Source organism: Wyeomyia smithii, chromosome 2 (genome assembly GCF_029784165.1).
Source record: "Wyeomyia smithii strain HCP4-BCI-WySm-NY-G18 chromosome 2, ASM2978416v1, whole genome shotgun sequence".
Classification (NCBI taxonomy): domain Eukaryota; kingdom Metazoa; phylum Arthropoda; class Insecta; order Diptera; family Culicidae; genus Wyeomyia; species Wyeomyia smithii.
Window position 1 is genome coordinate 68,694,113 of NC_073695.1, and position 21,860 is coordinate 68,715,972.

At 40.8% G+C, this 21,860-nt stretch overlaps 1 protein-coding gene across 1 annotated transcript in view; it reads left to right on the forward strand.

Annotated features, from left to right (window-relative positions):
- The window catches only part of LOC129725269 (uncharacterized), a 624,604-nt gene extending 602,964 nt beyond the window's left edge, over nucleotides 1-21,640 (forward strand). Inside the window, exon 15 of the mRNA XM_055680865.1 lies at nucleotides 19,268-21,640. Within this exon, the coding sequence (XP_055536840.1) occupies nucleotides 19,268-20,589 (1,322 nt within the window). The 3' untranslated portion in view covers nucleotides 20,590-21,640. The remainder of the gene's footprint in view (nucleotides 1-19,267) is intronic.
- Nucleotides 21,641-21,860: the final 220 nt, after the last annotated feature.

Here is a 21,860-nt window from a genome sequence, read left to right on the forward strand (position 1 = left end):
GTCATGCGTGCGTGATTGGTTGTGTTTTCAATTTGCTTGAAATTTCTAGTGCCGGAAATGCTCGTGAATAGTAACGTACCCAGGGCAAAGTACACTAGGGTACTAAACGAAACCCACATGCCGAAAAAGTGTTTTCAAAGCCCTGCATTCATCGCCCGAATGTTTATACCTACTAAACCGTGCCGGGTTTTAAAAATTGGATGCTTTACAATCAATAAAGATTTGAGCACCTCAGTGCTCGTGGATGTTGTATATTGCTCTAATAAAAATGTATTATGACCGAGAACTCCTGACGCTCATTATCCGTTCATTTACGTAACAGTTTAAATCGTAAAATAATATTTACGAAACAGGTAGTGTTTGTTCAGATGCGAAACAGAACGTTCGCGCCACATGAAAGTAACAGATTAGGTTTTGAGGTTACCTTTAACTCAGCAGTTACTATCACGAACATAACATGCTTATTTTGTTCTGAAAGTGATCTATATGTGATGTATATGTTCGCATGTATCACCGATTTGATGTTGAATATTGTAAATGTTTAGTATGGTTGTGCTAGTGTTTACCGAAAACTATTATTAAGAGCGTAAAATAAATTTCGCACAGAGCACATAATGTATGTGCTACTCTAGTTTAAAAAAATTAATCAGAGTTCGCTAGAGAAATACCACATCACACAGCTAGGTGTATTATCTCGGAATTTCATTCATTTTTTCACATATTTTCATGATATTCCGGGCAGTTCATGCCATTACGAATCAATTCTAGAGAAACATTTCAAAAGGTCCTATCTGCTTTGATCGATTTTTTTATCGATCACTTTCATTCAATCACCACAACTTATCAAACACGTTTTATGACACGTTATTTGCACAAGTTGATAGCGGAGGGATCATTCTAGTCTTCTGAACGAAAACCACGATTGGGAGAGCTACAAAAACTAAACCATTACTAAAATGAAAAGACGTTCCGGAAAAACGATGAAAGCAGATAGGATCTTTTGAAATGTTTATCTAAAATTAACAGGATCTCCGCCTGTTACGGTTCTCTTGGTTCAGTTTAGCCTTTACGAATAGACTTGAATCATTGAGAACTGTAGCAGAGGGTCCAAAGCTCCTGTAAAGGAGGATGGTTGCAACAGCTCTTAACCATGGCTGTTGCGTAAAATCCAATGGTTAAAACCCCTAAGCTAAGGTGTTATGCGACTCGTGCCGATGGATGACGTGGTGGGGGGGGGGGGGGGGTTAAGAAATACCCAGCCTCTAACGGAGCCTGTGGAGTACCAGGGCACCCTTCACAGTAATTAGCCCTTACTGCATCACGCGGGTCACTGATTCGGACTCTTCTTTACCCAGCGACTCGTGGGAATTTTATGAACGACAAAACTTCACAAAATTCGGCCACCGGCAGCCTTTCTTTGCCGGAACCCATGGACTCATCGGAGCGTAGTCCAATAAAAACAAACGCACCGGGCAGAACGGAGGAGATGGAGCATGAGGATGATTTCAACCTCGACAGCGAATCGCTGGACGGAGGACCCTCTGCTTCTTCCTTAATCCTACTTTCTCCTCAAGGGAATGACGAAAGTCAAATGGACTTAGTTCCCGGTCCACAGACAAGGCCCGATGACGAAGGGAAACCCGAATCATCGGCAGCCCTTGTCAAGCGACTTTCAAATGCGCAAAGGCGGCGACTGAGCAAAAATCTCCGCTCCGGTCTCTCGTACGAAGAAGCCAGGAAGCTGGCCCTCCTTCCAACAGAGCAGCCTGCTCAGTCGAACCAAGTCGCCGTCAAGCGACAGCGGTCGGACGACTTGGTGTCCCCAAATACCAGTACTAAGTGTCCACAGCCTAAAAAACTGCGGAACGGCACTGGTTTGGGGTCATCGGGTTCGAAGCCGCTCTAGAAGGCCACATAGTGGGAGCTATAAGCCTTGCGGTTACTTCTGCTACCCACCCCAGCTCCCTACTCACAACGGACCAGCTTCAGGCTGTCCGGACCTCCATCCTCGATCACATTGCGGACCAGGAAAATCCAACCACCAAGCCCAAGTTTAACGGTTGCCATCTAAAAAATGGCTTCCTGCAACTTGCCTGTGCCGACAACGACACAGTGCAGTGGTTGGAAAGGGAGGTACCTTCTCTCGTACCATGGGAGGGTGCACAACTTCGTGTATACCTCATGAAGGATCTGCCGAAGGCCAGACGGTATGTCGGTTACTTCGCGGACAGTGCGAACTCTCCGGACGAGAAGATTCTTCGTTCACTCCAGAAGCAGAACGACCATCTCTCTACCAAAATGTGGCGAGTCTGTAACCGCAAATTGGTAAAGACCTTGGTCGAACTAGTTCTGGATATTGACGAAGAATCGGCCAAACTCGTTGAGAGTATAAATAATGAACTGCACTACAGTTTCGGCAAAGCACGCATCCGAAAGGTAAGCGGAAGGCCGAACGTCACAGGCAGGAAAGACTCCGTCGCAACGTCAGGGAAGGTACGTGCGGGTAACTCCTCCGGGAGTACTCTGCCACCACCCAGGCAAAGCGATCCTGCGAATGGGCTAAAGGTTCGCGTGGGAAACTCCTCCGGAAGTGCCCCACAACCACCCAAACGCAACCCTGCGGTTGGGAAGGTACGCGCAGGATGCTCCCCCGTGAGTGCCCTGTCACCACCCAAACAACGTAACCCCGCGGCTGCTCGGACGGTTCCGCCGAAGACTCGCAAGAGTGTGAAGCATCAACCACCGAACAGTCGCACCCCCCGGAGTCAAAAACCGCCACAGTGTGCGCGACGACCTTCTGTTGCCAATCGAATGCTGCAACCGAAGCCGAACAGTGAGGAAGAGCAACTTCCATCAACCAGCCAAACCGCTGTTGGCAGCCGTCAGCCAATACCAGGATCATCTTCCGATCCGGACAAAGACGGCAACTTCACTGCAAAGTGAGCATCTTTCGCTGCGTGCAAGCGAATCTCCATCACGCAAAAGGCGCCTCGGGTGTTCTTTGCAGGAGATTCGCCAAAGAGCAGCTAGCGGCTGCATTCATCCAGGAGCCGTGGAACAACGAATCCAAAGTTCTCGGACTTAACGCTCCTAACGGTAGGTTAATCTACTGTGACACGCAGTCCAAACCAAGGACTGCAATTCTGCTAAATAGAGAACTAAAATTTTTACCTATTACAGAATTTATCCAACGCGACGTCGTTGCCGTCACGGTTGAAGTACCGACAACCAGAGGAAAGCAGGAAATGGTTGTCGCGTCGGCCTACTTCGCGGGCGACCAAGGTGATATACCGCCACCGGAAGTTGCTGCGCTCGTGCGGTACTGCAAGGCCATTACTTCTAACGATGTCAATGTATGTAATGTAGGGAATAACCGCACTTTTATCAACGCTATCAGACAGGAGGTCCTTGATCTCACTCTGTGTAGCGCCTCTATTTCTGAAAGGATTAAAAATTGGCATGTCTCCGATGAAACTAGTTTGTCGGACCACAGACACATCGTTTTTAATATAGAGGCTAACCCTCTGAAAAGAGAGCTGTTCAGAAATCCTAAGAATACAGATTGGGAATCCTTTAAGGAACACCTGATCAATTCACGAACTTTCAGTTACAGCAACATTCGAAATTCAGTTGACCTGAATTCGGCAGCAAATGATCTACAAAACAGAATCATGGATGCTTTCGACGCTAACTGTCCACTAACACAGCGGTCAGTACGCCGTGACGTACCCTGGTGGAATGATCAACTTAGTGACCTTCGTCGGGAAACTAGGCGGTTGTTCAACAGGGCAAAAGTCACGTCTAACTTGGACGATTACAGGGCGTCCCTCACTAAGTACAACGCCGAGCTACGCAACGCTAAACGGAAATCCAGAGTTAGTTTCTGTGAAAGAATCCAAACTCTGCCGGAAGCTACGCGGCTCCAAAAGGCGATGTCCAAAGACCATACTAACGGTTTAGGACAAGTGAGGAAAGAGGATGGATGCCTCACTGTCACTACCAAGGAAACGCTGGAGGTTCTTATGAACACCCACTTTCCTGGATCGACAGAGACCGAAGAACTGAATAGTGATGGGTCGCGACAGGACAATTCGAGACATATGGCGTCTCGGGAGTCCATCCTGCTGGCCCGTCGACTGTTCACGGAAGCTTCAATAGGCTGGGCTCTAAGCTCATTCGACCCTATGATGTCTCCAGGTCCAGACGGCATACTACCCATCTTTCTAAAAAAATCGGCCGCAGTTATCATGTCCGAACTCATCAACCTCTTCAGAGCCAGCTTTATCCTGGGCCATATTCCGGATAACTGGCTGAAGGTGAAGGTAGTGTTTATCCCCAAAGTTGGAAGAAAGGACAAAACCCTACCTAAAAATTTCAGGCCCATAAGTCTGACTTCATCACTTCTCAAGCTGATGGAGAAAATAATGGATAAATATATCCGTAATATTGATACGGCTCTTTCTCATAAGGGAATCGACCACACTTCAAGGAGCTGGATACACGCAATGCTCTCTAGCAGAGTGATCACAGCAACCTTGGGAGATTCGTCTGTAACAATGTCAGTGATCAAGGGATGTCCGCAAGGAGGAGTTCTCTCGCCCTTGTTATGGTCACTAGTTGTCGACGCACTTCTCAACAAGCTTTCACAGCCCTGACCTCGTATTGGATACGCCGATGACATCGTTCTCATCGTCAGAGGTAAAGATGACGCAACTCTGTCGAGCCAAATGCAAACGGCTCTGAATACCACCATGTCATGGTGTTTACAGGAGGGTCTAAACATAAACCCCTTAAAAACAGTCCTTATTCCATTCGGCAGACGAAGGACGATCTCCATCACTCCTCCAATACTGAATGGAGTTAGACTGGGCTTCAGCAATGAAGTCAAATATCTCGGAATTATTCTGGACAAGAAACTGAACTGGTCTGCACAACTGGATCATGCCGCCAAGAAAGCGATCTCAGCGATCTGGGCATGCAGAACTCTGTTCGGTAAGACCTGGGGACTGAAACCAGACTTGGCACTCTGGTCTTACAAGACCATTGCCCGACCAAGAATCACCTATGCTGCCCTAGTGTGGTGGCCTATGGTGAACGAAGTGACTGCCAAGCCAAACTCAAAAAAGTTCAATGACTTGCATGTCTTTCGGTTACCAGCGCTATGCGAACAACTCCAACTGCAGCCATGGAAGCTATGCTTACCCTACTACCTCTACATCTTCATGTGAAAAAGGAAGCAGAGCTTGGCGCTCTAAGATTGCAAAGGAGGAAAACTATACTTGAAGGGGACCAAATCGGCCACCTTCGCATACTAAGGGAGTTCAAACCAACTCCGCTATTAACCACAGTCTCCGACTGGATGGACGTTAGGACCAACATGGATATTCCATATAGTGTGATTGAAACAAACCGCTCTATGTGAAACAATGGAGGGCCTAATCTTCCACCTGTCATCGTCAGTTTTTATACGGACGGCTCGAAAATGGAATTCCTTACGGGATCTGGTATATACGGACCTGGTATCAGGGAAACGTTTTCCCTGGGAAAATGGCCCACCGTTTTTCAAGCAGAGGTATATGCCATATATATTTGCGCAAAAATACGTCTGCAACGCAACTACAGACATGCGAAAATCGGTATATTCTCGGACAGTCAAGCAGCACTACTAGCACTTAAGTCCGTCAAATGCGCTTCCAAACTTGTTTGGGAATGCATTGAAACTCTACGGGAACTTTCCCGACAGAATTCAGTTTTTCTGTTTTGGGTGCCCGGACACTGCGGAGTCGAGGGTAATGAACACGCTGACTACCTAGCAAGACAGGGATCAGCTCAGCGGTTTATTGGCCCCGAGCCGTTTCTGGGTACGTCCATTTCCGCTATCAAAAGCGAACTACTAACTTGGGAAGGGCTAGAAATAGTATCCCAATGGCAACAGGCACAGGGCTGTAGACAAGCTAAACAGTTTATCTATCCGAACCCTGGAACCGCCAGAAAGCTACTTAGTCTAAATCGTAGTGACCTACGGATAATCACGGGACTCCTCACCGGACACTGTCCCGCTTTTTATCATTTAAAGAAAATCGGCGTAGTGTTGAACGACACCTGCCGATTCTGCAAATCTGAACCAGAGAGTTCAGAGCATTTGCTTTGCTCTTGCGGAGCTCTTGCTTCCTCTAGGTACAACTTCTTGGGAAGTTACCTTTTAACTCCATACCAAGTATGGAGCTCCAATCCCAAGCAGGTCATTAGTTTCATCAACTATATTGTACCTAATTGGGTTACAGGTTTACAACAAAACAGTTCTACTCCATCAATGAGTACGAGCAATCCGTAACCTGTGCACAGCAATCGGGGCCCGCCACAAAAGACAATCAGCAAGAATGTCGCAGTGGCATTTCAGTACCCAGTGCCCTTCAGGCATACAGAGTAAAAAAAACAGGATCTCGGTGCTATCGCTGTTTTTAAAGCACGAAGCAGTTAATAACGTTTGCGGTAAAAAATGGACAAAAATTGTCGATTTTTAATGGGTTTACCTTTAATTTCACTGACGAAACTACTTATGCATCATCAATCACAGTAACCCATGAGTTAGCAAATGACATCTCTATCAGTCAAACTCTAACTGTGATGGCGAAAAAAGTGAAGCTTCTCCGTTCAGAAGTGTGCGCGTTCAAAGAACGGTACCCCGCCGCGTCAAAAACGGACATCGGGTGGCACTTTGTGGACGCCGGGTACGCCCACTCCGGCATCTACAACATCTTGACACTATTGAACAACGATCAGAGCATCGAAAGAAACCCCGGTTTCGGACGCCCAACGACTCTGAGCGACAAGAAGCTTTGAAGGATGCTGAAGAGGAAGACCGAGGAAAAAGTGGCTACATCGCTGCGAGCACTTGTAGGTTGGTGCATGCAGTAAAACAGTGAAAAAGTATCTGGAGAACATGGACATACATGTCAGGAAGCGGCACTCAATGACGCAGCGACAGCGATTAATTAAGATGGTCAAGTCGATTCTCCCGGCGAATCGCGACGTGGCAGTAGTGATGGACGACGAGACCTATCTCACCCTGGATGGCAACGACTGGCAGGGTGCTTCGTATTTCACTTGTTCCACGAAGGAAGTGAGCTCCGAGGTGAAATTTATTTCACACACAAAGTTAACCAAGAAGGTACTGCAGTGGCTGAAAATCAGCCAGAAGGGTATGTCAAAGCCGCTCTTCTTTTGCTCCGGGCTGGACGTGAACGAAGAAATTTATAGTACGAAGTGCCTGCCAGAAGTAGCGTCGTTCATTAGGAAATACCATAGGATGAAGACACGGTGTTCCGGCCAGATTCGGCGTCGGCCCACTACTCGAAGCGATCGTTGGAGGAGATGGAGCGGCTGAATATCGATGTGGTACCGAAGTCGGCGAATCCGCTCAACGTCCCCCAGCTGCGTCCCATCGAGAAATTCTGGGCAAACTTGAAGCGCAAGATCTATTCCAACAATTTTGTCGCGAAACGAAAGAGGAAGAAAGAGCTTAAAAATATGGGTACACGAAAGTCTTTGTCCGCCATGCGAATGTGCCGGTTAACTGCTGGAAGGCCGCTCGCAAGGGCGTAGAATGGTTTTGCAAATCTATCTGAACATATAATAATGCAGCACTGTCTGTCTGCCTGTCTGTCTGTCTGTCTGTCTGATCCATATAGACTTGGAAACTACTGAACCGATCGGCGTGAAATTTTGTATATAGAATTTTTAGGGGCCGAGAAAGGAGAGGTCCCATACAAATGAAGCACAAATTTCTGCACATCTCACTCAGATTTGGAAAAATATATCGCAGTATGAGTTTTCCCGGAACCAGAAAGGTGCATAGAAGCTAAAAATCGATCCCAGACACCATTTTGAATTCAAAGATGGCGACTTCCGGTGTCTGGCAAACATCCGAAATGACCAAATACCATTCAATATGAATATTTCCGAAACCAGAATGACGCCCAGATGACAAAAATTTATTTCACAGGCCATTTTGAAGTCCAAAATGACGACTTTCGGTTTCTGGAAAACAACCTATAGTGACCAAGAGCCACCCAATATGAGTATCTCCTGAGCCAGAATGGTGCAAGGAGCTAAAAAATTGACCTCAAACACCATTATGATTTGAAGGATGGCAACTTCCGGTTTCTCGGAATCAGCCAAAAATGGCCGACTTCAATCTAATATGAGTATCTCCGAAACCAGAATGATAAACAGCCGCTGAAATCGACCACAGACCCCATATTTAATTCTATGATGGCGACTTCCGGTTCGTGGGAAACGGCCGAAAATAATCGAATAACACCCAATATGGGTGTTTCCTCAACCAGAATGGCGCACAGGGGCCAAAAATTGTCTCTAATTACCATTTTGAAATCCAAGATGGCGACTTCCGGTTTGTGAAAAACAGCCCAAAATAACCAAATACCATCCAATATGAGTATCTCCGGAACCATAATGATGCAATGAGCTAACAATTTGAATTGTAAGATGGCAACTTCTGGGAAACAGTCGAAAATGACAGTGAAAATTGACCATTGTGAATAAACACTTTCAGTTTCTGGAAAACAACTGAAATAACCGAATTCCACCCAATATGAGTATTTCCGGTGTCAGATGCAATGAGCTAACAATTTGATTTGTAAGATGGCAACTTCTGGGAAACAGTCGAAAATGACAGTGAAAATTGACCATTGTGAATGAACACTTTCAGTTTCTGGAAAACAACTGAAATAACCGAATTCCACCCAATATGAGTATTTCCGGTGTCAGATTGATGCCAGAAAATCAGCTGAAAATGGCCGAATAGCACCCAATATGAATATATTCAGAATAAAGGCGATGTACAGTGGCCGAAATTCGAGGATGTTGTCTTTCCGATAAAACCAATCATTTCAAACGATTTGTCTTTTGACTCTGATCATATCATATGGCCGATTTGTCGTGCATTTGCAGACTATAGGAAAAATTGGCGGGACGAAGTTTGCCGGGCCAGCTAGTAAGATAATATAATTACCATTAATGGGAAATATATCCAACTCAATTATCTGTCTTAGTTTTTTTTTCATCACCATCTGAAAAAAGTCTATTTTTTACCGCAAACGTTATACTGATTCAGGAATGGTAATTATTCAAAGCCTCTCGAGAAAAAAAAGCTATTAACGAGGCTTAACATTTATGAGCTATAGAAACAAACATCAACTCACAACTTCTGTTGTGTGCGATGTAACACACATTCATCAATCATTAAAATGTATGCATTTATTGCTAGCAGCATTCCAAATTCAATGAGTCTCGTCTTAATTTGCAGCGATTTCACACTTTGGCAAATTTCTGGTTTTCATCTCCACGACGCCCACGGGCACTCGGTGGGAGTTGGCAGCTTTTTCGTTTAATTAAATTACATAACACTGCCAACTACCGTGCTATCGCCAGTTGTCCCATATTTAGATACCAGGAAGACCATGCATGTGAATCCTGTCTCGACACATCGACAAATGCAGCCTGCAGCATGCAACGATAGGCCATAATTCTGTTTTATCAGCTGGGATTTTTCCTGGATGACAATCAACAGAGTACCTACATTCGATGCGAAACTGATTCTGTTATTTAACCTGTCGGCATTCTAAAAATCCTTTGGTCGAGGGATTTCAGAGATAAACAGAGAGAGAGAGGAGAGTGAAAGGTGACTTTGCACAGTTGTTTATTCGAAAATCAAGTTGAAAATTCAATTTACTAGATGCGCACAAAAAATGTGTTTTGTTTACTGATGTGGTAGTTCGATGCTACTACAGCAAAAAATAACCTTTTTAGTAAAGTGCTCATAGTGTATTCGTTGACCTTTGAATACAGGATAGTTTTTACCTTTTTTAGCTTTTTTGTGAACGTGTGTATTATGGCTTATCGGACATTGTACAAACAGCATGAGAGTGTTTGAAACAGCATTTCGAAAATACACTATTATGTAGTTTTTATACTAAATGTCAATGCCATCACGCAATTGATTCCTACACCTGCTGATATATTTTAGTTAATCTCTGCTAAATGCATGCACTCTGAACACGTTTGTCAAATATTTAATACGGTACATTGCCCAGAGACCGGTGATCCAGACGCCATTTTAAAATTCAAGATGGTGATCTCCGGTTTTCAGCAAACTTCCAAAATTGAACAAATACCATCTAATATGCACTGAAAACGAGATTTTTTGTAAATAGTTTTATTGCAACATCAATAATTCTGGTCTGTCAATCCTCGCAAGTCATTGTCTCGATTCAGCACATTTTACCTGACTGGAAGCGTGTCGAGGCAACCGGTCATCACTAGATCAATGGTGAGTGACTGGTTATCCTATATAGCCCATATAGTAAGGGTGATAGTAGTCTAATTCCACAAAACAAGAAAAAAGAAGAAAACATCGATTATAAACTTTTCGCCAAAATTCATAATGAATTTCATACTAATCAAAATAATCGAAAAAGACAGTTGAAGTTTTTTTTCTCTAATAACCTTCAAGCCTTCTGATTCTGGAGTTATTTTGATGTCATGATCTCTTTCAAGATTATAACTGTTTGGGAAGCTTACAAGGTTTTTATTGTGTTTTTAGCAATAGTACCGGTTAAGTAATTACACAGTGCAACAATTTATTTGCCTTAGCTTCTATGTATGATTTTTTTTATGTAGCTTGATGCAAAAATAAGTTTCCCCGAGTTTGGACCCATTTCACCTTAACTGGCAACAATGGCGCCATTTTGAATTTTTGAAAAATCGGAAATTTTCGATGTCTTTTTTTCAATGTCATTTTGCTTTAAAGCTAAACATTACAATTTTAAGAGTGAACACATCTTCTTAGCCATCTTTAAAAAAAACAGACTCTTAATCGGACAAAAACTGTGTTCAAAACGGTAATTCTACGAAAACTATTAAAGCATGGTGGTATATTCCACAAAGCAAAATAAAATCGAGTAAGTAGAGCATAAATGGTAATGCGCTAATATCTAAAAGTGGTAGTCAATTTATTTATAAGAGACTTTTTCATTCAATATAAGACACAATTTGAATACTATACTAAAACTAGTCAGCCTATACACCAGAGAGACGCCGAGACACTCACCGTTAAGGCAACTGTCAACATCAAAACGCAAAACGGCAATGCAAAATTATACAGCTCGCCCGTTTTGATGTTGACAGTTGCCTTAACGGTGAGTGTCTCGGCGTTTCTCTGGTGTATAGGCTGACTAACTAAAACCTACTAGACACAAACTATGCTTAAACCGTTTTCGTAGAATCACCGTTTTGAGCTTTTCGTCCGTTTTAAGATCTGTTTTTTTTTAAGCTGGAGAAGATGCTTATATGTGAACAAATTCTTAGAATTTCGACATTTGACTTAAAAAAATTCGAAAATTTCCGAATTCTCAAATATTCAAAACGGCGCCATTGTTGCCCCTTAATGTGGAACGGTTCCATACTCGGGGAAATTCATTTTTGCATCAAACTACTTTAAAAAATCATGCATAGAGGCCAAGGCAGAAGAAAAAGTAATTTTTTGTTGCACTGTTTTATATGCCATTTTGCTCGAAAAAAAATAGGGAAGATTGTTTTAAGGTGTAAAGTGATGCTACAATAGATCTAATCTTTGGTTGCGGTAGCTGCAACCCAACAAAAAAAGGTGTAAAGTATTTTTTCTTTATACTTTAAGATAGAGCAATAAAAAAAACTTCAGTTTATTCAAAAATAAAAAGCCATATAACTTCTCGAACAAAACGTCAATTCATTCAGTAAATATCAAAATTCCAAAAGAAAACATGAAATTGTAAAACATCTTGCATTGGGAATTACGTTTTTTCTAATATCAAGTTAATAGCCTAAATCTTTCCATATTATCGATTGCCGCGACATTTTAGACCAGTAAAATATTTTTTCATCTTAGACCTGCGTTGGGGTCTTTTCTACTCAATTTTTCTGGGGAGTCGATATTTTCAAACGCGATTTCCCACTTTTTTTCAGTTTCTCCATGGGTAACTTAACAAAATACATCTAACGTAAAATAAGTCGAATTTTCTCAGCGTAGGTCTACTTTCAATCAAAATGAACATATTATATACCAAAAATCTGTCAACCTTCTTTCCCTCAACGCATTCTTAGTAATTTTTTACTGTTGACTCGTAGATGGTTTACCAAATTAGCATTTCTATGTATTTTCTCTGCTTGCTTTATTATTTCATTTTCATTTCATTTATGAAAGTTGAATTTAAAAAGCCAAACATGAGAGTGCAGAGGCTAACTATTCAAATGAAACGTTATTGTTAAGAAACCTTCTTAGTTTTCAAATTATTTTTTTATATATTCTACATCTTTTCAAGTAAAAACAAAAATGGCAACGGTAGAGCAATACTACTACATTTCAGTTGTTACAAATGAGTCATATTGTAGTGCATGCAAAAGTTAAAGCATTCTACATCTTGCTTCTTTATGCTTGAAGAAAAAAGGCGTCAAAGAAAGTAACCCAGAGCAATCCAACCTATTCTTTTTGTTTGGAATATCCTTGAAACTCTGGAAGTGGTTGTTATTGCCCAAGTTTGCTCTTTCAACCAGAATGCACGTTTTCCGATGATACCTCTGCATTCAAGAAAGAGCAATGTATCGTACATCGGTCCCTTATTTTCCTGCGTAATAGGTAATTTATGAGTGAAACAGATTAAACTCATCCTGGGCCAAAGGTATGTAAATATTTTGCAACAGTAAAATGTGTATAAACATGATTAATGGGAAATTAAATGAAAATAAAAATGAAACCTCACTGCAGTGGTGTTAAAGACACTTTCTCGTCGCCTAAAATTATTTATCCCTGGAAAGACAGTCTGCGTCAATTTGATTCCTCGCTTTTAGCAATGTTGGGCTCTTTCCTTCAGTTTTTTTCTGGTTTTTTTCTTAATCCATAAGGAAATATTAAAATCTAAATTCTTGTTTTTGTTATTTATCAATGTGTTAACACCGTAATGAGCATCCATCGATAACACAGTGCAACAATTTTTTTCGCCTTGGCTTCTATGTATGATTTTTTGATGAAGTTTAATGCGAACACAAATTTCTCCGAGTTTGAACATATTTCAACTTAAGGGGCAATAATGGCGCCATTTTGATTTTTTTAGAAATCGAAAATTTTCGATGTTTTTTCGACGCCATTTTGTTATAAGATCAAATATCAAAATGCCATGAGTTTGTCCACATATTAGCATCTTCTTACCCACACGCAAAAGTTGAAGTCTTGTACAATCATTGTGTCTTCCCGATTCGCACAAATTTTGCACAGAAATTGCAGAGAAATTTCTCTCTCGCTCGTAGAATTTCCATAGACACGTCACATACAATTTGCAGGTTGCTCTTTCGCTTCTCTTTCGGTTCGGATTGCGACGCGCAAGGCGATATCTCGTTGCTTCACGAAATGAGCGAGACACCCCTGCTGTACATACTTGATACCAGTGTTGTTAGTCTCTCACTCTTACTGTCGGTGCGTGCTTGCTCCTATTCAGAGGAATGCATGAAGAAGAAAAAGTATCTCGAAAGCGTGTGTGAAAAAGACTTGAAAAGCGTAGCATATGTCTCGTCCTCAAGCAGAAAGGAGGAGAATGGTTTTGCTTCTCGCTCGTTTTGCAATGCTGCTTGATACCAGTTGAAACTGTTTAGGTGTAGTAGTTTGGAGCTGCCAAATACATTGGAGAAACGCTAGAGCATTAATTGCGTTATGCCCAACACGCAATCCTTGTACTGGTTTCGAATTACATCAACAATTGCGCTAAAAACGCACAATTTTGTACTGGTTTCGCACCATCCAACTTTTGCGTGCATCTTTGAAAAAAACTGATCTTAAATCGGACAAAAACTGAGCTCAAAACGGTGATTCTACGAAACCGGTTCTGGCATGGTTTTAGTATATTTTTCACTAAGCAAAATAATATCGAATATGTATTTGCATTAATGGTAATGCGCTAATATCTAAAAGTGGTAGTCAAATTATATCTTATATTGACTAAAAAAGTCTCAGAAATCAATTGGCAGGTGTCTGATCTACGTGAAATGTCAGAAACATGTCGATTTTGCCCCAATTCCCCTACAATACTAAATTAGGTTTATCTCGACGTTAAATTAACTTATTTGAAATCTGTTTAATGTAATATAAAGAGTGTAAGCGATACTCAAAGATACAATAACAATTTGGCATCACATGATCCTTGCTTTTCGCGGGGAGGGGGTCACATTTGACTTTATCGAAGACGCGATGATTCTGTCTCATAGCTGAAGCGAGATTATTATGTTTTGACCGGTCCTGGCCAAAAATGCAACCCCCTCTCCGCAAGAGGGGGAGTATCTTGTGATGCCAAATTGTTATTATATCTTCTAGTATCGCTTACACTCTTGAAATTACATTAAGCAGATTTCAAATAGGTTTATTTAACGTCGAGATAAACCTAATTCAATATTGTAGGGGAATTGGGGCAAAATCGACATGTTGCTGACAGTTTACGTAGATCAGACACCTGCCAATCGATTTCTGAGACTTTTTTACTCAATATAAGATATAATTTGACTACCACTTTTAGATATTAGCGCATTACCATTAATGCAAATACATACTCGATATTATTTTGCTCTGTGAAATATACTAAAACCATGCCAAAACCGGTTTCGTAGAATCACCGTTTTGAGCTCAGTTTTTGTCCGATTTAAGATCTGTTTTTTTTTTTTTCAAAGATGGGTAAAAAGATGCTAATATGTGGACAGTTTCATGGAATTTTGATATTTGATCTTAAAACAAAATGGCGTCTAAAAAACCTCAAAAATTTTCGATTTCTCAAAAATTCAAAATGGCGCTGTTGTTGCACCTTAAGTTGACAAAAGTTCAAACTCGGGGATATTTGGTTTTGCATCAAAATACACAAAAAAATTATACATAGAAACCAAGGCAGAAGAAAAAGTCAATTTTTGTTGCACCGTGTAATTTATAAAGAAAAAGTTGCATTTTCAATCATTTGAAAGTCGGAATTCAATTTGACGCATGATTATCCCTTCACGCATATAAAAATATGATTATCTTTTCAAGGTTAAATATGTTACTGCTTAGCATGGAGGGCTTTTGCCAAAGCCCGTAGAACCTGGTCGTTCCTCCGGGGACTGTTTGGGATTGGGTTCCCAAGACCTCTTTTTCTTCTACTCCCTGTGAGGGGGAGGCACGTGGCCTGCGCTGGTTGCCCTAGTGGTACCGCCGCTGCTGCTCTGCACGATGCTCGACGCTGGTCGCCTTTGATTTTGCTGCTTGTTGGGACGACAGCCCGTCGTAGCTCCTGCCCAGGACAACTACGATCTCAAAAGCTGCATCAAACCGGGGTTCCAGTCGGTGGCTGTTCAGCTTGGATTCAGCAAGACGATAGTAACGGGTCCTGACTTATTTTTCCTTAACCGGCTCACTAAGCTGCTAAATTCCACTTTATTAGTGCGGAATGCCCTTCACTTCGAATAGATTGGTTTGGTTGTGGGTCTTCACCCATTAATAATGTCTCCACTTATCGCCGGTCAAATGAAGAAGACTGTGTCCGACTCCCAAGCTTCTCTATCACCAACCCATTTCTCTTCCTTCTTATTTATTTCGTTACCGTCCACTGGAGTTTTACTCTTTATTCTAATCTCTTTCATTGTTTTAACACTCTGACTTTATTTACAATTGCTTGCACTTTACTAAATGGGCATTGTAGGACATTCTTTTCAAGTCTTTTATTTCGAAATAAATAATGTTTCAGGAAAAACCTTATTTTATGTTTGTGCACGAAGAGTTTGGCGTTCGAGACATTTTTGCGATTACGTATTTGGCATTGCTCATTTATGTAAACAATAGCTCTCATCGGAACTAAACATTTTTCGTGTCACACCAATTGAAAACCCAAATTAATTCATCTAGTGGTGAGACCCAGCCTTTCTCATTCAAATTTATTATTTGCTAGAATAGATTCGTGTGCACTTCAATTTTCAGAAAAAAATACACCTACATAATATTTGCTGGATTTATTTTTTATCCCAAATAACAAATTTTTGGTAGCCAACAGTAAAACTATACCGAACATTTAAATCATAACATTCAAACACATCTGAACATACAATTAACATGAAATAAATATGTTTCAAATATATGACGCAATTTTTTTTCATCGTGGTACAATCGATACATCGTCGCTGTACTCATATTTAGGTTGGACTCGATTTAAATCATTCGATTGAATATCATTTTAGATTCAATTATTTATAGTAGGATTTTTCTTCTATTTCACAACTTTTGAACCACGTTTCTAATCAAATGCCACTGATTTTGTGGAAATCGGTTCAGCCGTCTCTGAGGAACATGAGTGAGATTAAATATTCTTCAGTACACGTTTCTTCCCATAACTTTTGAACCACATGTTCAATATTGATAAAATAAAAAAATTGAGGGTTTTTTAAATAGCCCGTTCATATTGTTCAAATCGGATGTGTAGTTTCTGAGATAATGATGTTTCGTGATGCTTACATTTTGATACATAACCTCTAAACTATTAATCCGATTACAATAAAATTCAATAGAGTCTTATGGGACCTTTTATTTGCAATAAATTTCATGAAAACCGGTCCAGGCATCCCTGAGGAAATCGAGTGAGATCGGGACAGCGTTACACACACCACACCTTTCTCCTAGAAAGGTATAGCAATCACTGGTAACACCGAAGGTATCAAAGTGCTCCAAAGGGCCGAATGGCATATATCACTCTGACTCGATTCAGTTTGACGAGCTGAGCATTTTCTCTATGTGTGTGTATGTACGTGTGTATGTGCAGATTTTATTCTCACTCACTTTTCTCAGAGATGGCTGGACCGATTTTCATGAAATTAATTGCAAATGAAAGGTCTAATTGCCCCATTAGACCCTATCAAATTTCATTGTAATCGGATTCTTAGTTTAGAGGTTATGTATCAAAATATAAAACCATGAAACATCATTATCTCAGAAACTACACAACCGATTTGAACAGATTTGGTTTCAAATGAACGGGCTACCTGAGGAACCCTTAACTTTAGAATCATATAAAGTTTGAACATGTGGTTCAAAAGTTATGGAAAGAAACGTGTTCTGGAGAAAGTTTAATCTCACTAATGTTTCTCAGAGATGACTGGACCGATTTTCATCAAAATCAAATGTGTCAAATGAAAGGTCTAGTTGCCACATAAGACTCTATTGATTTGTTTTGCAATCGGACTTTTACTTTGCCTGTTATGTTTAAAAAAATTTGAAATCTAGCTTTGAAAAGAAACCTATTCCGAAGAATACTTAAACTCACTCACTTTTCTCAGATATGGCTGAACCGATTTCCACAAAATTAGTGTCAAAAAGAAGGTCTATTTGCCTCATAACATCCAATTGAGTTTTATTGTAATCGGACTGTAACTTTTTCTGTAATGTATCAAGATGTGAAAATCTCGATATTTTATTATTTCACAAACCACACAACCGATTTAAACAATATTGGTATCAAATTAACGGGCTAGTCAAGGGCTAACTACAGAATCATCAGGAGTCATTTTTTCCGCTGTTTCTTTAGCATAAATATAACGTCGAATTTCACATTTTATACTTCAATTATTACTTCAAATACAACATCAATATTCTAGAACCCAAAGAGTGAATATACCTTTATTGGATTGTATTTGGCAATACACTGGAGTCGCTTTTTACGCGGTTACTTGTACCGCATTTAAAAAATTAGATTACATATATTTATACTAAACTTATTTGATACCGCGTACAAAAAAATAATTCGCGTTATTGTGAGAATAACTCGTTTGAAAAACTGCACAAAAATAACCCGCGTAAAAAGCGATCCCGTGTATAAGGTTGTTTTCAAGAAACCGTAAATCGAAAAATCGGATTTCAACATGAAGTATGGAGTTGATTCCTGGCCTCTAAGCATTATCCCGGCTCCTGAAAAACGCACATTGGTTGATGAAACTAGAAGCTACCTACTATCCAAAAATTTAAAATCGCGTCTGAAGTTGATTTTTGGCCTCTGGGTATCATACTGTTCCACAAATTCTCATATGAATGATATTTGGTCTTTTTAGGCTGTTGTTCATCAGAGAAAATTTCCCTACAATTAAAGTTGAATCTAAAATGATATATAATCAAGTCCGACCTATATATGAGTACAGTGAGGTTTCGATTATACCAGGAACAAAAAAAAATGCATCTTATATTTAATCCTTCCCCGCTCATGGTGACTCTAAAGCACTAAGAATTATAATCATCATATCTTGACATAAAATAGTTTGTTGTGCTTGCGATTGTTCCATAAACTTTTATATGCTGCCTCAGAGCATCACTGAGCATTTTCTTCAAAATACTACAGTTGACAGTAATTTTAGTTAGTCTACAAAGTGTTCAGCATGAATTTTCTCGTGAAGCTATAAATTTTAATGATAAACCTTATGAGCGGGAGATGGTTAAACATATATATTCCACGTTACTTCCAAAATATTCGGTATAGTTATACTTCTGGCTACTAGAAATTCGTTATTCAGAGTGAAAAATAAATCCAGCAGAAATTATCAAGGTGTATTTTTTTTTCTATTGATTGAAGGTTTCATGTAAATCTATTCAAACATATAATAAGTTCGAAATAGAAAGGCTGGGTCTCGCCGTTAGGTGGATTAATTTTGGGTTGTTGTTATAAAATTCGTTCTAAGACACTTTTTCTGTAAAATCAAAAATTTCTGAGCTACGATGCTCCGAATAAAACCAATGTCGAAAACCTCTTACCTCCTTTTCGAAAATTACTGTTGAATCTGAAAAATTTGTCCGCCCGCAGAAAATGCACAGTTTGCTGAGTCTAATCCTACATCTACAAAGCTTCATTCAAATCAAAAATGGTCGATTGTTGACGATAGGTCATTCATTTGGCATGGAAACACTCAGCTAGTAAATCAGAGTTTTCGTTTTCGTCATTGAAATTGTCTAGATTACTCAAAATTCAAGAGTTTTAGGCCCGTTTGCTTCGACTGATTGAAATAGCTGATTAATCCCTCCCTAACCCTATTACGCCATTGTAATTGCAATTGCAATTCCAATCTAACCTTGATTCGTTGAGGCCCATTATTACATTCATCTAAATGATTGCTATTTTGATATCTCACTAATGGCATATCCTTTCGCGGTCTTCTCTTTGCATTCTAGTGAACGAAGGTCGCCTAACGGAGGAGGAAGCTACAGAGGAGATTAAGGAACTGTACCACCAGCTGCAACGACTGTACGAACGGATTCCTCAGCGCGGGGTGGCCGTTACCACGATAGCATGTTTGATGGAAACCTGCAAAAGCTCATCCCTCAAACCGCCCCATCCGCTCGGGACGCAAATTAAGGCGATTATGGCCGGCCCGGAAAGCGCACAGTCGACGACGGTGGACAAGAGTACTAACACGAACACAATCGTACCGAACGGAAACTACGGCGTCGGGCTGAATCAGTCTCACACTAAGATAATGATCACTGATGATGTGGAGCCCAACGGTCGATGGATAGACAGTAGGAACTTTAATCTGGACGGTCTTCAGCTAAAGTGTATGTGTAGCGAAGAAGAGGTGCAAACGAGTTGTGAGTGCCATAGTAAAGCGGTGATAAATTCCTGTAATAATGCCGGTTGTAATTTTAAGCATAATGTTTGCTGTGATAGTGCAAAAGAAAACGCCAGAACGGTGCTAGTGAAACAGAACTCGGAACACACGTTGACCATTAGTGATAGTTGTTGTTATAGTCAAGCTGGAACCAATCGAAGCTACCCTGCCGAAGGGTGGGCTAGTAGTAGTGGTAGTAGTTTCAAACCACTGACTGCAAAATATTTCGAATCCTGTGATAACCTGTTGCATCAACAGCAAAAACAGAGACAGACAGTAATCACTAGTGGTGACAGCGCAGATAATCAGCCCATTCTGCAGCCGAATTCGAGCCGTGGCGTCTTGGCAACAACGACATCCTCCCTTAGTGTGGACGAGAAAAACTTTAGAAATCTTAACCTGGAGAACTTTAACAAATTGTACGCAAGCCATAACAACAAGATAGATAGTTTGAAAGAAAATTTCCTCATGCGAACCGCTCTAACTGCTGCGTTACATAATCTGGAAAATGAAAATCGCACCCGTAGCCAACGGGCCAGCGCCGAGCCACATCAGTTTCCACCAATCGGTTGTCAACAACGCTGCAGCACTACGACAACAGCCGACAGTGTCAGCAACAATTGTAGCACACCCACACCCTCTTGTAGTTCCTCGGAAACGCCAACAACCATCGCAACAACATCTTCTTCTAGTGCGTTGCCAACAACCGTTCCGGCGTCAACGATCAGCGGCGATGCTGAACCGGATGCCAGTGGCAATAGTTCGAGTGGTCAACCACCGGAGTCGGAACAGCAGCAGGGATCGAAGAAGAAAAAATCACCCGAGAAGCGGCTAGTTATCGATCTTAACGACAGATCGAAGTACACCGAAGAAGTGTCCGTTTGAGATTTCTAGAAACCCTTCGGGTTCGGACAGCTGGATGCATCCGGCTAACCGTTCCCGAGCACGTAAGATTCTCTCTCTGTTTTAGAGTACATACTCCCAAATTTCTCCTTCCGCTACAAGGTACATCTTAAACCATTAAAAAAAATCATGACTATTAGGTTAAACGAGAGCAGAAGGCGAATAGTTGGTAAAGCTTTATGTTAACTAAAGGAAAAATTGTAAGTACAAACAAAAGAAACGGTGTTCGATCGCAGTGGCCAAATTAGAGCCGACTCGATACATTGACGGGAAAAGGCTGCAATTAGTGGAATATTCGTCGTTCTTCAATCCTAATGAAAATTTTTATTTAAACGCTCACAACAATATATAGAACTAGCATCTTAAGTTCGAATTCATAAATTTCTTGTCACCGTAAACCATGGTTAAATTTGTTAAAGGTTTCATCTTCTTCAGCACGTGTTTTTGTCGCTTAACTTTAGACTAGAGCTTTTGAAAGTTTGCTAATTGAAGTTCGAAAGGTATTCGCCTATATTCACTGTGCCGCGGCGTAAGCTAGCAAGAAAAATTTACTTCATAACAGGCGTACACTACACCGTACACTCCTACAGTTGCAGAAAGCTGCTAGCTAATTTTCAGGATACTATATTGACCCGTAAGGCTGTGCGAGATTTCGAATGATTTCGTATAATTTCGCAAAACTCGAAATTTCCCGAAATTTCGCGAAATTTCGGTTTCGCGAAATTGCCGAAAAATTTCGTTGAATTTCGCTAAATTCCGCCTAAAATTTCGCGAAATTAAACTTCCAATTTCGACGATTACGAAATTTCGCGAAATTTCGGACCAAATTTCCGATGCACATTATTACATTATTTTGGTTTGTGCTCATTGCGACTATAAATTAAATTGAATATATCTCAACAGATATCTGGTATACTAAGTCAGACATAGAAGAATAAACTCTCAGCCGGTAATTTTTGTTTTTAAAGACAAAACCGTAACATCATGCGGGAGGTATTTTTTATTCACGCAGAGCATAAAATTCATGTCATCACTGAAGTCATATTCGAGGTTCGAGGAATATGAAGCCGTCCAAATGCGTTACAAGGTATCTAGTAATTTGTTTGTAGAAATAAATTTTACGCATCTTTTACGTACATCAAAATGTGGTTATATTTGCAGTGCACAAGGTTAAAGTGGTCACTTTTTGTCTTTCGTTTAGGAGGGCATAGCAATTTCTGTCAAAACTAAAGCTCTGAAGCTCCTTACAGGCC